This window comes from Natrix helvetica (genome assembly GCF_964273705.1).
Source record: "Natrix helvetica genome assembly, chromosome: 1".
Classification (NCBI taxonomy): domain Eukaryota; kingdom Metazoa; phylum Chordata; class Lepidosauria; order Squamata; family Natricidae; genus Natrix; species Natrix helvetica.
The window spans coordinates 41,834,101-41,854,105 of NC_138548.1; the positions used below are offsets into that span (position 1 = coordinate 41,834,101).

Sequence of the window (20,005 nt, forward strand, 5' to 3'; positions counted from 1 at the left end):
TCATTACACTGCATATTTTAACATCAAGCTAAAAATTATAGAGAAATGTGAGCCATCCTTTTGAGTTCTGTTGGATCAATATTTCTTCTTTTCAATCATATAATATGTAATGCTAAATAGGTGTACTCATCTCTCTACATATAGTGATGAATACTGTCAGGTAAATATGCATGTAAGACCAGCATAAGGGCAAAAGCAGATGCAAAAGGATTAGAAATTGGATGTAGACATTGTTTACAGAAAACACGTATAACCAAGCTGGTTGGGCACTTCATTTAGATGGGGACATGGGGAATAAGAGAGAGCCATTGGCATCAAATAGCAGTGAGAAAATTTCAGCTTTTAGAAGCAGATTTATTTGGATACATGTCAACACAGTTTTTTCAAGAACCAAAAACAACAAAGGTGTAAATCATTGAATCACATTACAGGTTTTTTTTACATTTTGAAAATATATGTATATACAGAAATTTTCAAATTAAGCCTGAACATTCATTCCAAAAGAACGATGGCAGAAAGTAAGGTTGTATGTATGTATACACAGAGAGGCATAAAATAAATCGATATTGCAACTTAGAGCAAAGTTTTGCTGGAACGTTATGTAATAAAATCAGAAAGGGCTTTCCCCCCTTTTATCTGGAATAACCTTAATCCTGATATTCAAGTAGGCATATACTTTTCTATTTCTTCTTCTTACCAATACAACTCAGCCAATGTGGCCTTCAAAACATGTTATTACTATAAAGTAATCCAGCACAATTAACAAAACTCTTTATATTTTAGTTAGCATTGTAATATTTAAACTGTTGTTTTCTGCTGTCAAACTGTAACCAAACCAGTATCCTTTCCCTCTATATTTCCAAACAGCAGAACTCTGTATCCATATCTGATTATAATACTCTCCACCTCGCCCAAGACAAAAAAATATGCTATGTACAACTGCTATCTCATCCAAGTGGCCCGGCCAAGTCCTCCAACAGGTGGCATGCCAGGGGGTGGTATTGGAGGTGGTACGGGTGGCTGTCCACCGGGGGGCACTGTGGGAGGAGGATAGCTTGCAGGTGGCATGCCAAGTCCTGGAGGGGGATGAGGTGGGACTGCATGAGAGGGAGGTAACCGAGGAGGTGGGAAATTAGGATTGTAAGTAGGTGGCGGAGGATATCCTGGAGTAGGAGGAGGAATGCTAGGTGGAGGGAATGATGTGGGTGGTGGAGGAGGGACAGGAGGAGGAGGATTGGGCGGATAAACATGAGGATGATATGGCAAATGAGTTGGTGGTCCATAAGTGGGTGGTAAAGCTCCATAAGTTGGTGCTTCTGTTTTCATAATTGATTGGAGACTCTGATACCCTTCTCCTGACATGTATGAATTAGTAGTGGACATACCGGTTATGTAGCTGGAAGGTGGGGGTGGGGGTGGAGGACGATGAGGCATAGGTGGAGGCTGATGTACAGGAGCTGGATGAGATGGTGGAGCAATCTGGACCTTGGTTATATCTATAGAATCTACTGCAGTAGCTTGATCAGTTCCTATGGAAACTGTACTTGTCAATGGAGGTTTATGTTCTGAAAAACAATAGAAAATATGTACATTACTATACCTATCTATAAAGTCAAAATATATTAGAACAATTAAAGTCTTCATATGAAACACCTACAACTGATGAAGCATCAGATAGCTGCAACAAAAGATTCTGAAGCCAAAATTTGATCCCTTGCAGTTTATGAGAAGGGAAAAAACATGGCCAAGAAAGGGCATTACATTAACAAAGAAAGGTAGTTCCAAATTAGAAAAGGAATCCCAAACTAGTAAAAGACATGTTTTGACTTTCTCTTACATTCCTCAGGGTAAAGTTCTATGCCAATGAAGAGTGTCCTATCAGTTGGGCTGAAGGATAAATTTGGAATTCTATGGAGCTGTTCCTGAAAAATGGTTGTGAGGGGGTGGGGGATAGCTAATTGCAAAGTATTGATTGCCAAAATGTTATCTGTTAGTTCCCCCAGCCCTACCTGTTTGCAAGACACTCCCAAATTTTCTTACTTTTGCCCTCTGGACGGGGGGCCACACTTCCAAACAACACATTGGACTGTAGCAGCAAATTTTTATTTTCTAAAAAATCTATAGCATTCTCTGAAGCAAAAATGATACTGAGTAACTGGTACCTTGCTTTACAAGTATAGCAACTCTCCCTTTCATAAAATTAAAGCTTCTGTGAGCATTTTTTAAAAAATCAAGGAGTATGTTTGGTGCAAAAGGAGGTGTCAAAAAGGGATAATTGGAGATCTTGGATGCATCTGGATATCCTAATTTACACAAACATGTAACAGCCAAACTTGCATTGAAACATTTGTCACAGAAAGTCTAGAAAAATAATAAATATTGTTACTTCACTTATTCCTTAGCCAATTTGCCTAAAAATTCTGGCAATTTAATGCCAAGTTTAGATTTAAAAAGTAACAGCTGAGTTAATGTTTATCACTAGGACCAACAACTTGGCAATGGCACATGCGTAAGATGGAATTTAGAAATGAGATTTTTCAAGATTTGGCTTGTATACAGTATCTTATGTTAGCTATTTTTAATATTTAAAAGAGGTATTTGTGACATCATGCAAAATCATGCAGCAGTGCTTGCTATTTGGTAAACGTTTATAATCCCTGGTATGCAAAATAATTGTAGAATTTATCAAAAGAAATACAAACATGTTTTATCTCACTTGCACACTCTCCTAATTCCAGTAATTAATGAACATATACAGAAAGCCGTAAAATATAGCAGGTAGCTTATACATAATTTATAACTTTCGAAGAATCTTCAATAATTGTATACGAAGGATATTTTATATTTAAGAAACAGAATTATGATAGGAAGATTTGTAATGCCTTTCCTTATTATTTTCCAGCAAAATATAGTCTGAAAACAAAATTTGCTATCAATAGTCCTTTAAGGCCTATTCAGCTCAGTAAATATTAAGGCTACAGTATATTAGAACCATGGTCAAAATATTTTCCCACATAAAGGGAAAGAAGATTTTGCTCTAAGGTCAAGTGCAACAATGTTTCTTAAATCCTACATTAATTATCAGAAGTCAACATGAAACCAAGGCAACAGGTGGAGCTCCCTATTTCTAAATTTTATTTCCAAATAATAAAAAAACAGGCAGATGTACAGGATACAGCTGAGTTTAGGCTGACAACTCAGGATTATTGATAAGCATGTAATTATAGTTTTCAGAAAATTAAACAACAAACAAATCTTTAGCTTTCTATTAAGCATAGTGTTTTTACCTCACAGTAGAACTTACCAGGTGGTGGATGCACAGATGGTACTGGTGGATGAGCAGTTTCAATTTTAGCAATTTTAGGAGGCACCTCTGAAAACAAAACAAGAATTAGATGTTACATTTTATTGAACAGCTAAAAAATAGCAAAAATAAACTTTTTAAAAAATAATGAAACTAATAATGTAATTATAGAGTTTAAGCAGAATGGTACTTACTTGAGAGCAGACATGCATAGCAATGTATTGTAAATAACTAGTTTTTTAAAATGATTAAAAAAAAATATTTTACCTGCAGGTTTGGCTTCTTCCTTTGGTGATACAGCCTGCTAAGAAAAAACAAAAACAAATCAACAATACTATTAAAAAGACAATAGCAGCATTAAAAGCACTGGAAACAAAACCCCCCTCTAAGCCACATCTGGGCTGCAAATATTATAAGTCAGAGGAATAGCCTTATCTACTCTCGCATTCAAGAACTGATATTGAAGATTGGGATCTAAATTCAATATAACTAGAAGCAAAATTTATCACCATTTTTATAACTGGTAACAACTGCTAAAGACTTCAGCCTTTCAGTGTCTGAGGTTCCAGGCATGTATCATTTGCGCTTAGCGCTGTATTCATGTCCATTTCAATTCATACTTTCTTAGGCTGCTGCAGAAAAACAACTGTTTCTCCTTCCACATTCAGCATCTTTTTTACTAGTGCTTTGTAAGTAATAAATCTGAGTCATCAAATTTCAGGATTCTTTGTACTAGAAACCCCTTGACAAAAATAGATAAGAACAGATCCATCACATTTTGTAGCACAAAGCATTCTTTCTGTCACTCTTACCACAGGTCGCTTTGTCTGCCTGGGAGGACTTGATTGGGGAGACAGTTTTTTGGGTTGCTGAATTTGTGGTTGCTGTTGTTGTTGTTGCTGCTGCTGCTGCTGCTGTTGCGCCCCTCCCTGTTGGGAGTCTTTGGACTGCTGAGGTTGCGACTGCTCTGAACTCTGAGAAGGTTGCAACTGCGGGGCTGGAGGCCCTTGTGATGCAGGCTGGAGGGAAGGAGGCTGCTGCAGCTGATGGGGGGTATGGTGAGGCATTTGTTGTTTCCCCTGGGAGTACAGATCCAGAATCTGATGACAGATGTCTAGGGAAGAGGGAGGAAAAGAATCACAGAAGTTATACATTTTAACAATCAGCCAAATGCATTCTTGAAAAAAATGCATTCAAACTCATACCAGATTTATTCAATCGTGTTTTTACCAATATGTATGTATGTATGTATGTATGTATGTATGTATGTATGAATGTATGTGCGTGTGTGTGTACAAACATACATACTGCAACTCCAGATTGCTATCCGAAGCCCTAATGACATTGGAAGTCCATGTTGTAATTCTCATTCTCTCTCTCTCTCTCTCTCTCTCTCTCTCTTTCTCTCCCTCCCTCCCTCCCTCTCCCTCTCTCCCAAACTACGACATGGACTCTGTGTCATTAGGGCCTTTGAGAACCATCTCTGTCCACCCTTGCCATGACTTTTACAATCAACATTTGGAAATTGTTCAAAGCGGTTTATCTTAAGATTCTCTGGAAAGGCAAAGGCCTTTTATCCAAAGCAAAATTGATTTCAAGTACATGCTTTCAAAGCATATTTTAAAAATGATAAACTGAATATTCAGATTAAAAAATATAGACATAATTGCCTATTTTTAAACATGCAGTTTTATTTAACTACAATTTATATATAGTAGATAAGAATTCAACCTGTTAGAAAAAACAAAAAGTATTAGGCTGGAAATACTAAAATACTAAAAATAGGTACCTTCCAGGACATCAACGGGTACATCTTGTACAAATTGTTCCCACCATCTTCTGTACATGGGCTTTGAGGTCCATTCTTGAATTTCAAATTTGCACAAGCGACCAGCTAGATACATAACTGCAACTGCTATAATTTCAGGTTCCCATTGCAGAGAAAGTGTAGTACACAAACTTAAAAAAAAAAAGACAAACACAAAATACATCAGGTGGGTGAACACAATTCTGACTGACTGTAAGTACACCCTTTGAGACCATATCCAGAACCAAAGATGGAAATTCTCTGCATCTAGATGGCCCCCAAACCCAAACTCATTCCGACTTGTTAGGAATGTGTTTGAGCCTTTTCTTCCCTAACCAAACTTCTCCAGACTCCAGACGTGGGAGAGGTCAAAGGTAAAGGCTCCCCTGGCACATATGTGCTAATTGTTCCCGACTCTAGGAGGCGGTGCTCATCTCCTTTTCAAAGCTGAAGAGTCAGTGCTGTCCGAAGACGTCTCCGTGATCATGTGGCCGGCATGACTAAACACTGAAGGTACATGGAATGCTGTTACCTTCCCACCAAGGTGGTTCCTATTTTTTCTACTTGCATTTTTACATGCTTTCAAACTGCTAGTTTGGCGGAAGCTGGGAGAAGTAACGGGAGCTTACTCCGTTACGTGGCACTAGGGATTCGAACCACCAAACTGCCGACCTTTCTGATCGACAAGCTCAGCGTCTTAGCCACTGAGCCACCTTGTCCCTTTGGGAGAGGTTAGAATGCAGCATTATAGACAAACACTGCCCACACACTGGAGTTTGATCCTGAGAGGTTTGAGCATACACTATTCTCACACAGCATAGAAGAACATCGCACAAGAATGAGGTGTGCTTTCAAGAATAGTTGTTGTTGGTTGGTGTGTAACCCTATACCTCTAAGGACATTATTTATATATTACTAAGGACTTCAGACATAAACACAATAAGAAGTTGAAGCTAGCAGTTGATGGAACTAGATCCAAAGGTGATGGAAGAATCCATTATTTCTGATGCACCCTTTTCACTTTCTGTTGTCCTTTCATCTCTTTCTTTGTAGAGAAGGAGCAGATAGCTATTTCCATATATTGGGATTTGTGCAAAGGACTCCATGAAATTAACACATTCCAAAGCACATAAACAATTTATGACTAAGAAGTCACTAGGTTCACTAAATTATGTTTAAATACTGAGGAAAATAATGCCTGGAATCTGCAACAGAATGAGTGTCTTACCTGTCATTTACGAAAGTCCATGCCATTTGAACCAGTTTTTGAATTTTATTTTTATCTCCTATTAGAAAAAGACAAAAAGAACGACTAGGTTAGGCCAGTAAATAGCCATGCCAACAGAAAATTCTCAGTGTTATTCAGAACCTTACTATGTTGTTTGTTAGGGTTCAATAAACATTTCCACTAAAGAAGTGTGGTGCTCAACAATGCTGATATTGTAAGCTGCCCATAGAGTGCTGTAAAAGCACTGTGGGGTGATATATATGTCTATTGTTATTGAGTGTGCATGCCTTCTCTCAATTTTCAACTTGGAATGAAGTGTGAGAATTGTCTGAGCAATTATCCCTTGCTCTGATATGTTGGAAGTTTGGGGACTGTTTGATGTCTATATCATCAGACATGATCTAATTCAAACCAATTCCTAACTCTTGTCTTCACTGTTCTGAAGGGGAAAAGTAACCATAGATAGGTGCTCTCTTAGGATATCATCCCACTTTTTTTGGAAATTTTGAAGAACACAGAAAGTGTCAGTCTTTGCTTTCTAATGTGTATATAGGCAACACAGTCCAATGAAAAATGCTCCCTTCTCCCAAATTAAAAGTAAAAGAAGAAGGGCTTATTACAGGGTTACCAGACTCCAGAATAAAGCAAGAAAAATAAGTCTAAGTTTATGTGCTGATCCTTCTACAAGAACTATGCATAACAATCATGGACATAGGTATAGGTAGAAATGTATTTGAATATAAGTAGCTCAGGTTGGTAGTTGAGTTGTTGGTCTGAGCTGTGTGTCCAGAGTTCAGTCTAACAGCCCATAAGTATAGGTAGTTCTTGATTTATAACCACAATTGGACTGATTTTTAGTTGCAAATTACTGTGGTTGCTAAGCATGAGGCCATTGTGACCGCTTTACTCAACAACTACAATCCTTGCTCTCCCAGTTTCCGTTGTTAAGCAGATGAGGGGAAAAAGAGCTCTGTTGAAAAAGGGCAGGCAGCTCCCCTCCGTATATGGAAGAGAACTCCTGTGCTAGAAAAATGAAGGTCAGATCCCAAAGATCTGAGTTTAGTTTTTCTGGATCACCCCTCTGTATGTAGTCAGGAAGAGCTGTACTGGGTCAGAGAAGAAACTTGGATCTTCGGGATCTGAGCTTCCTTTCTCCAACCTCTCAATTCCCCTCTCCTCCATGCGCTAGTCTTTCTACCCTTCAGGAACATCATGTTTTCTGGCTAGAAAGCTAGCAAACACAATGTTTCTGAATGCTAGAAAGACTGGAAAAAAGCATGGATTTTTTGATGCAAGCTTATTTTCTCCAGCCCGGTGCTAGAGTTCCCTTCTGGACAAACAAGGGAGGGGGAGGTACTCCAGCACTGTCTGGGGAAAAAATCTTGCATCCCACAGATCAGCCCTTGGCAAAGAGTAATAAGTTCAACATGATTGCCAGGCATAAGAATTGTGATGTGACCATGCTGGGGACAGGGGGCAATTGTAACTTCAAGGACAGGTCACAAGTAATTTTTCCTGACTCTGTCATACTTTGGTCATTAAGTGACCAGTCATAAATTGAGGACTACCTGTAATTTATTAACATGTATTGAAATAAAATGATTATACCTTTGAGCTGCTTTGCATATTTAAGTAGAAATTGATAAGGGTGTTCGACTTGCAAGTCAAATTTTATTGTCTGCAGCAAGATTCTCTCTAAAACCATAACTTCTTCCTAATATCAAAAGAGAGCAAATGTGAGTGCACACAATGTTTTGAGATCAATTTATTTTATTAGTCAGTACAGTCATTATGTATTCAATATATTTTTTAAAAATATGTTTAAGCTATTTTAAATTATTTAAAAATATTTTAAATTAAAATATTTCTCATTTAAAATATGTTGCATACCTGTATTCATTAGTTTTGTTTAATTATAAAAGTCTCAGCTATCATCCAATGATGGATAGGGTGGCACTGCCCCAAACAGACCCTGTCCGTCATCTGGGGGTTCTCCTGGACTCATGACTCCTACTCGAACAGCAGGTGGCAGTCATGGCCAGGAGGGCCTTTATGCAACTGCGGGTTGTGTGCCAATTACACCCTTTCCTGGACCAACAATCCCTACTTACGGTCACTCATGCCCTAGTCACCTCCCATCTTGACTATTGCAACATGCTGTACATGGAGCTGTCACTGAAAAGCATCAGGAAGCTCCAGCTGGTGCAAAATGCAGCATGGTTTTGTGCAGATCTCAGTGTGTACATGTATCACTCTCCTGTAGGATCTGCACTGGAATTTCGTCCCCCAGGGATTAGACTGGCCCCACTCTAAAACTCTTTTGGAGGGCCCTGAAGATGTAGTTCTGCCAGGGGGCCTGGGGAACTCAGAGTGGGATGGAGCCCATTAAATGGCTAGTACGAATTTGTGTTGTCACCAGGGTGGGGAGGTTATTATTTTGTTATTTTTCTTTTTATTCTTTTTATGGTGTTTTTATATCCTTGTAAGCCGCTTTGAGTCACCATGTGCAAGTAGGCAACAATATAAATTTTCTAAATCAATCAATAAATAATGCTAAGGGAAGCAATATTTGCAGTTGGTTATGAAGGTAATCTTATTTATTTTTAAATATTTAAAAATCCCCTTAGCATTTAAACAGAAGTACATAAAGACACTTGTATTTTGTGATTGTACACCAACTTTCATCAAAAATAATTCTGGGCCTATCTGTTTCCAGAACTTGGTGTTATTATATCTTAAACATAGCTTCCAGTATAAATTATTTGTGGTTGAGACCAATTACATGTTTCCTCTAATATTAAAATTCGAGACCTATAAGGTGGAATGTCAAAAAGGACAAAACAGGAGGAAGCAGAGGAAAGAGAGGTGTGAGTCACCATTTCTTATTATTTATTAAATGTATTTCTATACTGCCACATTTCCAATAAGACTGTCAGCAACTGTTGTCAATAAGTTGATTGATTTTTTTTGGTAGTTAAGACTTACTGTTCTTCACTAACATTGCAGTATGTCCAAATGATAAATTCAGCTATTGATTTAACAACCATATCTGGGATGGGATAAGGGACATATTAGTGTTAAAACAGTTTGTGGCAGAATAGTGAGACTGCTTAAGTGGACAATCAAATGTTAATTACTAGAAAGAAAGCAGTTGCCAGGCAATAATAGAACCAGGGTGGATTTGATTTAAATCAACTCAGTTTAAATAATGATTTAAATCACTAGTAAAAAGGCTTGATTTAAATCATAATTTTTAAAGGGCAACTGTCACCTCTGTCCTCATGGCCTGCTGTTGAATCACTGACAATCCCAATATTGTACACTATACAGCCCCATGTTATATATCTAAGCTCCATTTCATGCTGAATCAATTAAATTATTAATGTATCTTAAATAAAAAACTATCTTTAGATAGATTTTTTATTCCAAAACATTTTATTAAAATAAATTTGATAAAAATAAAAAAATCTGATTTAAACAAAAAAAATCTGTTTTTTAAAAAAATTATCAATTTTTATCCACCTTGAATAGAACTAAATAAAGGTGCATTTCAATATGAACAATATAGCTATTGTTGAACAATATAGCTATCCCCTATTAGTTTATGTGGATAGCTTTTCATTTGTTCTCATTTAAAACATCAGCACCTATAAAATATGAGAGCCAAGCAGTATTTTACTATTATTCTGTGATAATAAGTGGGAATTTTGCTTTAAAGAAGTTAACACGAAATCTAATCCCTAACAGAAAATAGATGAAACAGATTCACAAAAGGCACTATCTCCATAGTCAATTAAGGAAGTACTTTCTTTCACACTTATTAGCCAAGTACCAAAAGATTAGCTGAATTTTTGAGCCTAATTTATAGACAACCAAAGTAAATTTTACTAGACATTAATCACAAAACAATCAGAAATTACTAAACATTACATGTGATGTAATTCTCTAGTGACACACAAACCTTTTTTTTAATAAAAGTATGTAGAAAGAAGCCAGTAAAGAATTATATCAATTTTAACTTTCAGGACCTCCAAACATAAATTACTATTATTAAACAATACCTTCTTCTAAGCTATTGGAAGACTTTGTGGCTAAGATACTTTAACAAGAAATGTGACAAATGTTGATTTTTTCCAGTTTGCTTACTGTATGCATATGGCTGCACTCTGTGTGGCCAGTTTCACTGCTTCCCTTGTGCAGTGGGTTATTTCTTTGCTGAAAAGACAGGCAAATGCAACAGGAGAACAACACAAGCACTGCAATACATATTGCCTTTGAAAATAACATCTTGAAATTACTAGCTAAATTAATCAAGCCAGTGAAATATATTTCAATTATTAATAAATTGCCAATTTTTATATAGAAAGATCAAGTATTTGGGTGATAGAAGCTTACTTCTAGTTTTATTTACAGGTAGTCCTTGACTTATAACCACAATTGGGATTGCAATTTCAGCCACTAAGCAATGTGGTAGTTAAGCAAATAATCACGACTGGACTCTTTATTTATTAAAAGTATTTCTATCCTGTAACATTTTATGATAATTTTTACTGCAATCATTAAGCAAATCATATGGTTGTTAAGCAAATCACACAGTCTTCAAGTGAATCCAGCTTCCGCTGTTGACTTTATTTGCTTGAAGGTGGCGGGCAAGCTTGCAAATCACAATCATTTGACTGCAAGATGCTGAAATCATTGTAATTGCAAGCCAATCCAAAACACAATCGTGTGATCACAGGAATAGTATGATGGTCGTAACTTCAAAGACAGATCATAAGTCACCTTTTTCAGCACTATCATAATTTTAAACTATCATTGAAGACATGGCTTTAAATCAAGGATTACCTGTATTTTATTCTATGAATGCTACCAAAACAGCTACGTTACTTGGATTGTACCATGACAAATTTAAGTCAGAGAATCTTTAGTACATCTGAGTTTACCTTTGGATCATCTCCAAACTGCCCAAACTGAACATCATTTAGTAAACTACGAGCTGTTTTGATGATATCTTTACATTTTTTAGGTGTTTCTTCAACTTTTCCTGCTAAGAATAGGCAGCAAGCTCCAGTCACCTATTAAAAATAGGATTTTAGAAAGCCATTAAAGTACATAAGGTCTATATATTTGGTATTGGTGACCATAATTTGGTCTAATTATTTCTGCCAGTAAGAGCTAATAAACTAAACAAGAATCAAAAAGCTAAGATTCATTTGTGATATTATTTTACAAGTCCAGATTCTAAAGTTGCATTTGTTTCTGATTTACAAAACCAGTCTTTTCTGGGAAAAGCAGAGAAGTATATTGCTTTGTATTTATATTGGACACCTGATTCAGGTGGTGTGCATCAACATATTCAAAATAGGGATTACACAAAATTCTTAAATTCTTAATCTACCTTCTCCGCAATGCCCTTTAAATCCTACAGGAACTACAACAAGGAATATGCAAATAAATAATTGCATATCCCCCCCCTTTTTATTTCTGCCTCCAAGTTCTTCAGATTCCTGCAATGTATTTTATTTCTGGGCTGTATTTTTTGGTTCAGATATTTTTATTATTTTTTGTGAAGCATTAGTAGATAGCAATTACATACTGTAAACCAAAAGCGATGTATTAGCACTTACATATCTTGGGAATTGTTTGAAGGAATGGAACATATAAAACCGATGGAAATATATTATTCCAGTTGCCAGTGTGTCATAATGTCTGAATACAGGATAGGAATGTAACATATTTAGCTCAATTTCAACTATAAATATTATAAATGAATAAAACTGAATATTATACCAAAGACAGCCAGTCAAGTATGCTGATTATTTATTAATTAAATTTATTGGCCACCTATCTTACCACAAGGAAAATTAATGTATAAAAATACCACACTGAAATCAAATTACAGGTACAGGTGTTTGAGATTAGAATCCTGAACTAGTTCTACACATCATAAGTAATGACATATAAAATATGACATTGTATACAGTTCAACAGATTAATGACATTAATATTTACTTATTAAAATTAACCTAAGTTTGGCATTTGAGCAACAATTTAGAAATGCTAAGGAAATCATGTTCCAGAAGTTACATTATTTGATTGGCATATGATACTGGGTTAAACTAGAGGATTATAGACTGCAAACAATAATAAATTGTAAATTAACATATTTTGTTATTGAAAAAATATTTTTACCAACAAAATAATTACCAAGTTGCAAGTAAAATTGGGAAAGGAAAAAAAGTATTTAAATAAGTTTCTGATTGTTAAAATTTTAAATAAAAGTTAAGATTTTTGTGAAAACACTTCTTTATTTGCGCATCAAGTAAAATATATTATGAAATCTTAATCCTACATCCTACACAATAGAGAATCTTAAAAGGATACAATCCCAAACGAGTTCCTACATCAAATATAAACCGGGCACCTTCTCTTCTGTATCTTGCCTCAGTAGCTGGATCAAGTCCCTCTAGCTGTGATGGTGTATGTGCCAAGTCCTTCTTATCCCAATACCAACATGGTTTTGTGTGGTCCAGGTTTGCCAAAGCTACAGAGGGACTAGAGTTTTCTTTGTTTTCCTTCATTTATCAACACAGAATAATCCCAGGTAGGTTTTTCAATGTTGTTTTTCATATGACTTTAGAATCTATGGAAAAAGTAAATCTTGATCAATCAGGCTCTAAGGAATTTGCATTCAAAACCTAACATGTTTTCGGGCATTTTTATATACCACCTTCAATTCCTAGTATTCATGAATTTAGGTATGTGGGCTTTTTTTAATGTTCGAATCTCATTCCTTCCATTTTTATTCATTTATTATTTAAAGTTTATTGTGCCTTTTAAAATATGTTTTATGCCCCTTATTATTTTATTTTATAAATATCACGAGGCAGCAAACCTACCTAATTCTCCGAATTCCTATTTTCCCTAAAATAATCATGTGAGGTGAATTGTCCTCAAGGTAGCTAGCAACAAATAATAGTACCATTATTTTGGAAACCACCTGGCCTGCTTAATTACAGAAATCATTAACAGCCCATTTCCTTAAATTACACTGACAGTGAACTACATGATCAACAAAGTTTCCAACAAGGTAAGATTTTCTAACTACTACTCAAATTATCACAACGTGGGGTGAAATGAGATTCAGTTTGCTCTTTGCAGTTTTGCAATGCAGAAGTCGACAAAGTGAAAATTTCACAGTGTATAACAAAATATGAATCAAAATGCCCCCACACATTCAGTACAGTGGTTAAACATTGGTCCTGAATTATTCAGGATTAAGTCAATCCTTGGTCATGATACACTGAGTGATAATTCTATCACTGACAAAACTATTTTACAGCTTGCTATGATGAGGATTAAAAATCAAGGAAAATCACCATTTAGGAATCTTGAATTCCTGAAGAAAAAGTTTAACGCAAATCTAATAAATATATGTAACTTCAGCAAATCAAAGCAATGTTAAATCTCAGTATGGGCTAATTTAAAAACTGGTACATTTGAATACTAGTAATCCTAAATCCACTAATTCTGATCTAAAAACTAAATGAAATCCAAGAAATGTAATGTAAGGTTCATATACCACACTCCATCAAAATCAAACTAGCTACTTGTAATAGATGCTTGAAACAAACTCCATTCTCATGGTATTTTGACCTGAAATAGCAGATTGCCTCCACTTTCCAAATAATAGCACATTTCCAAACATTAGATTCCAGTCTTTTCAAACAAACATTGGAGTCATTTCTTTACTTGACACTAGTCTCAGGTGCTATGGTGGCAGTGGTTTAACCAATTATGATTTTAAATCTATAAGATGCAGAGTAATACTGTAAAGATCTATTATTTGCTATCAACTCTGGTCCCCCACAGTATCCAGGAAAACAATAAAATAAACAGGAATAGTAAGTATATAAAATAGCCCTCTCATTCACTGCTTTGCAATTCTGTAATTTTGGCCCATGCTGAAGTCAAACTGTCAAAAATTGGCTACTATCAATTACAAGGCAAACATTTTCCAGTTTATTCTTTTTATATTCTGGATAAACGCGCACACGTTTCACTGTCAAGTCAGATTTACTTATTTAATAAACTGGTCAAGAAAGATCGTATTTACTTGTTTGAAAAAAAGTTTATTCTATTATGTTTTACGGCCTACATAACAATAATTCCCGAACTACTGCCTTTGTATTTGAGGGTTGGGCTGTAACTTTCCGGAACGGCTCTTGGGAAGTAGAAAAATTTCTTTCCGCCCCGTCATTTAAAACGAATGTTTTTTCTAGCTCCTTCACCGGAGCCGCTACCATGAATTCATCAAAGGCTTCCTAACATTTCAACCTCCGCACACCTCTGTCACTTTGATAGCTTCAACCACGCAGCCTCTCTTTCAATCAGTCACACAATATTGATGGAGCCACTCACGGACTACGGGCACAACAACGGAACCCGAAAACAGCAAGCCATCCACCTCAGCCGCTCCGCGACGCCATCTTGCGAAAACCCAATCAAAGTCGTTGCTGACGTTATTGCGTCGGCGCGCGCAAGGTGAAGAGAGCTTGATGACGCCGCCTCAGAAAGCGCACTGATACCAAGCCGCGAATCAAAGCTCCGCTGTTTCTACTAACCGCCCCTCCCCCCGTAACCCCGCCTGCGCGCGAGACAAGGTCTGCCATTCCTGTAAAACATTTCAGAGCGGTTGGCCAATGGGGAAACCCATAATAGAAAAAGGAGGCGTTGGCTGTAGCCAATGACTTCTAAAAAGAATGGCGGGGCGGGGGAGAAAAATGAGTTACTTTCATTTTCCCGCCAATCAAAATTTATTATCCCGCCTCCCTGCTAGATATTTTCGCCTGCTCCTTTTCTCTCCTTATACGCCCAGTCCTGCAATAGGCGAGAGAGGCCAGGAAGCGGCTTACTGGATTGGTCAGCCGCCTTACGGAGAGGACTGGAAACCAATGGCCGCGACGCCATTCTTAGTCTGGGGGGCGGGGTGGGGGGCGGAGCAAAAGGCGAACGAGGGCAAACACTGGGTGTCCAACGGCGAGGAAGTTTGTGTGTGTCTATGCGTGTGTTCCGCGCGCGTGCGCGCGTAGGTGCCGTGGTTGGTTTAGCGGTCGCCCCTGTCGCTCCCCTTCCCCCCTCCACAACCCGGGCAGAGCCGTCAGGTGAGAGGATTTTTGAGTCCCTTGTTGTCGTCGGTAAAAGGTAACGGGGGAGGCCTGTTCTGTCACACCCTCAACTCGTGCAGATTGTTTTACAGTGGGCCTTGACTTGGCCCATGTCTTCCTCGTCCCTGAGTACTGGTGGGGGTCCCCTCTCAGACCGAAGGATCGCCACCTGCCTGCGTTGTACTGGACAGGACGATCCAGACGCGTGATCTCTGCCCGCCCTTCCTCTTCCCTCTTCACACGATCACGCCCACATGGTTCCATGTTGATTAACCTGGAAGAAAAACTGTAGCCTCTCCTTGGTTGTAATCACTGCTCACATTTTACCTCATAGTTGCCCTCCCTAAAGAAACCTTTGCTCTATATGTAGTACATATGAGATCTTTAGAAAAGCCCAACGAAACGTATATAGAATTGCAACTTGGATGGTGCAGCCTGAGTTAATCAGTTGCAGTTAAGTTTGGGAATGAGCCTCGTCTCTTGCAGTTTGGGACTTTTCCTTCCGTTAAAGGTGTACAGACCAGTCGAGAAATTTTTCCTGCCATCTCCCCCAGGGTTATCACTTTAAAATGTAAAGTTTAAATTGTTATAAGCATCCGTTTATTTTAGTTTGTATTCGTCTGTAACTTCCCCTATCCACCCACCTATTAAATTCTGCATTTCCAGATCCCCTCTTTCATAAATAAAATCTCAATTTACTTGTATCTTGTTACTGTTCTTTATAATTGTATTTGATACTTATGACTTCCAAATATTCCATAACACTCCTAAGACCATCATAATATCTTCACATTTGCCTGTATATTCTGCCTTTTAATTTCTTCTGTTGTCAGCGACATGCCAATTTTAGGTCTCCTTTTTTACCAGTTCTGGTTCTTTTTTCCCTTAGTCTTTTTTTTAGCTAACTCACTTTTTCTTTACAAGAACTTCCATTCTAGCTTTCTCAAACATTCTTCCTTGATCTTGATGTGAATGCTTTTCTTTTCACTTAACCTTATATTAGTAGTATTTAGTTTCCCTTTGTTTTGTGTATATACAGTTCCACATCTGGATCAGCTATTTTATATTCCATTCTTCCTTCAAATGTATACTAGGGGTTAGCAGTCTTTTACAGAGGTTTTAGACTTCAGCTTCCATCAACCTCAGTGGTAGTTTAAAATATTTGGAAAATATTCTGTGTGATTGAGGTTGTTCATAATTTTTCTACTTATCCATTTTGTAGCCTTGTTCACATGATAGTAATCATGTTTGGATTATTATGTGGTATACTTTTTGTGTCACTTTATATGTCTTAATGTTTCCAAGGAAGAAAGATTGTCCTTTAGCAACGTAATATTAATCTTTTTTGATAATTATTGCAGAAGTGAATATTTTTAATAAATGGGTTTCTCAAATTTGCAATAAAATTTTATGTACAGCATGTACATAATGGAATGTTACTAACAGCAAGAGAAAAATGGTTAAAAATACTAAAAACAATGCATTTGCACTTTCTTGAAATGCATTACTGTCATCTTTAAATGAGTGGATTATTTAGTCCATCTCTTTATGTTTTAGTAATCCTATTTCTTGTTATTTATGCAATTATGGCATAATATAATTTTGTGATGTGATTATTATGGAAAATAAATAGGTTAATATTTAAATTTTAGTGATTTTTTGAATAATTTAGAAAAATTTCTGTTAATTTTTTAATTTGGAGGGGAATTGTTTATTTGGATTTTATTTTGTATACCTAACATGGTGTTCAGTAAAAATATATCTGACAATATATACCATTTTTAGCCATTTTAATGGTGTTTAAAGTCCTGATAATTTTTAGGTATAATAATAATTAACATAAAAATTATGTTTGCCAACTCTCTTGGAATGGCATTGCATACAAATAGTATACAGGAACACCAGTTTTTTCCAGTTTACTTGTCTCTTATGCGTGATCTCTCTTCCTCTTTTTAACACCCTCTTTTTTCTCACTTTCTCATATTACTGTAGATTGCCAAAGAAGCGGCAGTTTTCGTTTGAAATTTGATTTGCCTAAGTGGAAGGACTTTTGAAATAAAATCAAAGTCATAGGAAATTAGACCAAGATGTGTGGACTGTCCTTTCTGGTTTAAAAAATAAGATGTGCAATTGATTTTTGAAAATTATTGCAAATTTATTATATTGTTTGTCTTGTCTTCGTTGTGTTATTTTTATTTATTAAATTTAAATGCCATTCATCTCATTATTGAGTGACTCTGGGCAACTTATGATGATACTCTGTCATAGACAGCCAGATGTTTGGATTGCATTTGGCATTTTTACCCGTACTCAGTCCTTCCCGAAGACTTGCGATAGGCAGACGTTGTTTGATAGTATTAATGGTACCATCACAGGTTGTAAGCTAGTTTTATTAAAGCTGCCTTTTGCAATTGACTGATAATCTGTCACTGATATGGGTGTTAAAGGGGTCCTCCAGTTGTTTTGGGATTGTATTCCAGGCCACCTATTACTATTGGTACTATCTTTACTTTCTTTTACCACTGCTGCGGGTGGGTTGCTGTTGATTTGACCCAATTCGGCCAAACCGGTAGTAGAATTCAGGCCTGGGTCGCAGAACCGGCAGTGACCCAGGCCTGACCCGCCCCCAAACCGGTTCTCCGGTGTCTTCTGCCATTCCCAGCATGGTTCTGTGCATGCGCAGAGCAATTTTTAGTCAAATGCGCATGCGCAAGCAATCTGTGGCCGGCGTGTGTATGAACGCAGTGAACCGGTACTAACCGGTTCAGGAACCCACCCCTGCACTGCGGCTATACTTTTATTTGCAGGTCTTCGTATTTTGTCATGTTCTCATTTCTTTCTCTTCTGCTGTCTCTACTTACTGTCAGTTCTACTATTCAGATTTTTTTGTCTGTCTTATCAACAATTGTCAAGTCCGGGGTATTATGTGGCACATACTTGTCTGTTTGAATTCTAAAGCCTCAGAGCATTTTAGCTTCTTCGTTTTCTGTTACTTTGCCTACTTTATAGTCCAACCAATTCTTGCTTGTAGGCAAGTGATTTTTTTTTCAAATTCTCCAGTGCACCATTATTGTTTTTATTCTAAATTTATTGTGGCCGCTCTCCCATAAACTATGAAACTAATCCTGTCCTATTTTTATCTAATCAACTGGAAGGGGGAGAGATCAAACAAGCAATTGGTGGTCTTTACCTAGCTACATATTCTGCCTGTCTTCTCAAGTTCTTCTTGATGAAAAGAATGTATTTTTACTTAATAAAAGATTGCTATTCTTACCTCCCCGTGACTTGTCTTAAGGCTTGAGTCCAAGTCAATTCTAATTGACACTATCTACAAAGAATGACAAAAAATTCTAACAGTGAAGCTCCACTTATTCTAGTTCCCCTTCTAGTATATATTCTATGGAGTACAATGGGGCTTATGATTGCCCCATTCCATGTTCAATCTGATCTATGAAGTTTATAGGCAGTAAAGTAAGTTTAACATACTTTTATAGTGTGCAGATGGTGTGAAAAAAGCCATTAACTCTTATTATTTCACAGTCACTTTCAAGTTGTTAAGAGGGGATTTAGCTGATTAACAAATAAATCTGTCATACTCCATTGTGATAGAATTAAGAATATCAATAGAATTAATATAAATACATTTAATTACACAAATATATTGCTGCTTATGAAAGGAAATTGAAGGGACAGCTTCACTAATGTATCAGTTACATCAGCCTGAGTACTAATTTTGGATCTTGCAAAATATAGTAACCGCTTTTCCCACTTAAGTTCCTGCCCTTCTTTGCAATAGTAGCTAGGCAGTAAATTATAAAATACACTTTAAATCTCTTCTAGATTGAAAGACTGTTGGCTAAAAGAAACAAAGCTGAAATCTCTTTGTTCAAGGCCAGCTTACTTATAATTATTAGTTTCTGAGAACAAACAGAATGGCTTCCAACATGTTGTATTTTCCATTTTTCAACTGATTGACTGCAGCTGAATTATGGGCATAAATATATTTCTAGTCTAACAGTAAAACACTTGCCTTCTCAAAAAGGGAACAATTTGGAAATTGTCTTTTGGTTGAAGGAAATGCTTCTTTTCATAGCTTACTTTGTTACCCAAATCCTATTTTCAAAGTTCAGTACAGTCTTTCCCAACATGATGTCCCCAGATGGGTTGGACATTATTTTCCAGAATTACATTGGCTATATTTATTGAAATTATGGAAGTTGTAATCCAACACATCTGGAAAACATCAGGTTAAGGGAAAGTTGCTTTACAGCATTATTTTACATATTTTACATTATGTTTCCTGATTATGATTTTAGAATTTCAGTCATAGGTTTTTGGGAGGAGTAGTTTTATTGTTGCCTAGTTTTGGTGATATATAGTGTTATGATTGTTATCAAATATCCTTTCAGAAGATATTTTTGAAGAAAGTTTTCTGTAGTGAAACTTTTTCACTTCTTTGAATTAGGCTTCAGGTATGAAAAAAAATTAAAATCTAAGCT

At 36.6% G+C, this 20,005-nt stretch overlaps 2 protein-coding genes across 6 annotated transcripts in view; one reads left to right on the forward strand and one right to left on the reverse strand.

Annotated features, from left to right (window-relative positions):
* Positions 1–333: 333 nt before the first annotated feature.
* On the reverse strand, positions 334–14,980 carry CCNK (cyclin K). 5 transcript variants are annotated; one of them, XM_081969267.1, is made up of 12 exons: positions 14,761–14,980; positions 12,724–12,982; positions 11,967–12,048; positions 11,283–11,414; positions 10,486–10,554; positions 7,948–8,053; positions 6,340–6,397; positions 5,094–5,263; positions 4,117–4,418; positions 3,572–3,605; positions 3,305–3,373; positions 334–1,565 (listed from the first exon to the last, which is right to left on the reverse strand). In XM_081969267.1, the coding sequence occupies exons 2-12, from the start codon at positions 12,918–12,920 to the stop codon at positions 943–945; spliced, it is 1,842 nt and encodes a 613-aa protein (XP_081825393.1). In that variant the 5' UTR covers positions 12,921–12,982; positions 14,761–14,980; the 3' UTR covers positions 334–942. The 5 variants fall into 5 exon arrangements, with proteins under 5 accessions (XP_081825393.1, XP_081825392.1, XP_081825391.1 ...); XM_081969266.1 differs by having other exon boundaries at positions 3,572–3,608; positions 14,687–14,979; XM_081969265.1 differs by having other exon boundaries at positions 3,572–3,608; positions 14,761–14,978.
* A 372-nt stretch (positions 14,981–15,352) lies between these two features.
* SETD3 (SET domain containing 3, actin N3(tau)-histidine methyltransferase) overlaps positions 15,353–20,005 on the forward strand; it is a 63,236-nt gene continuing 58,583 nt past the window's right edge. The window contains exon 1 of the mRNA XM_081969307.1: positions 15,353–15,503. The gene's annotated coding sequence lies outside the window, so the exon portion shown is untranslated. The remainder of the gene's footprint in view (positions 15,504–20,005) is intronic.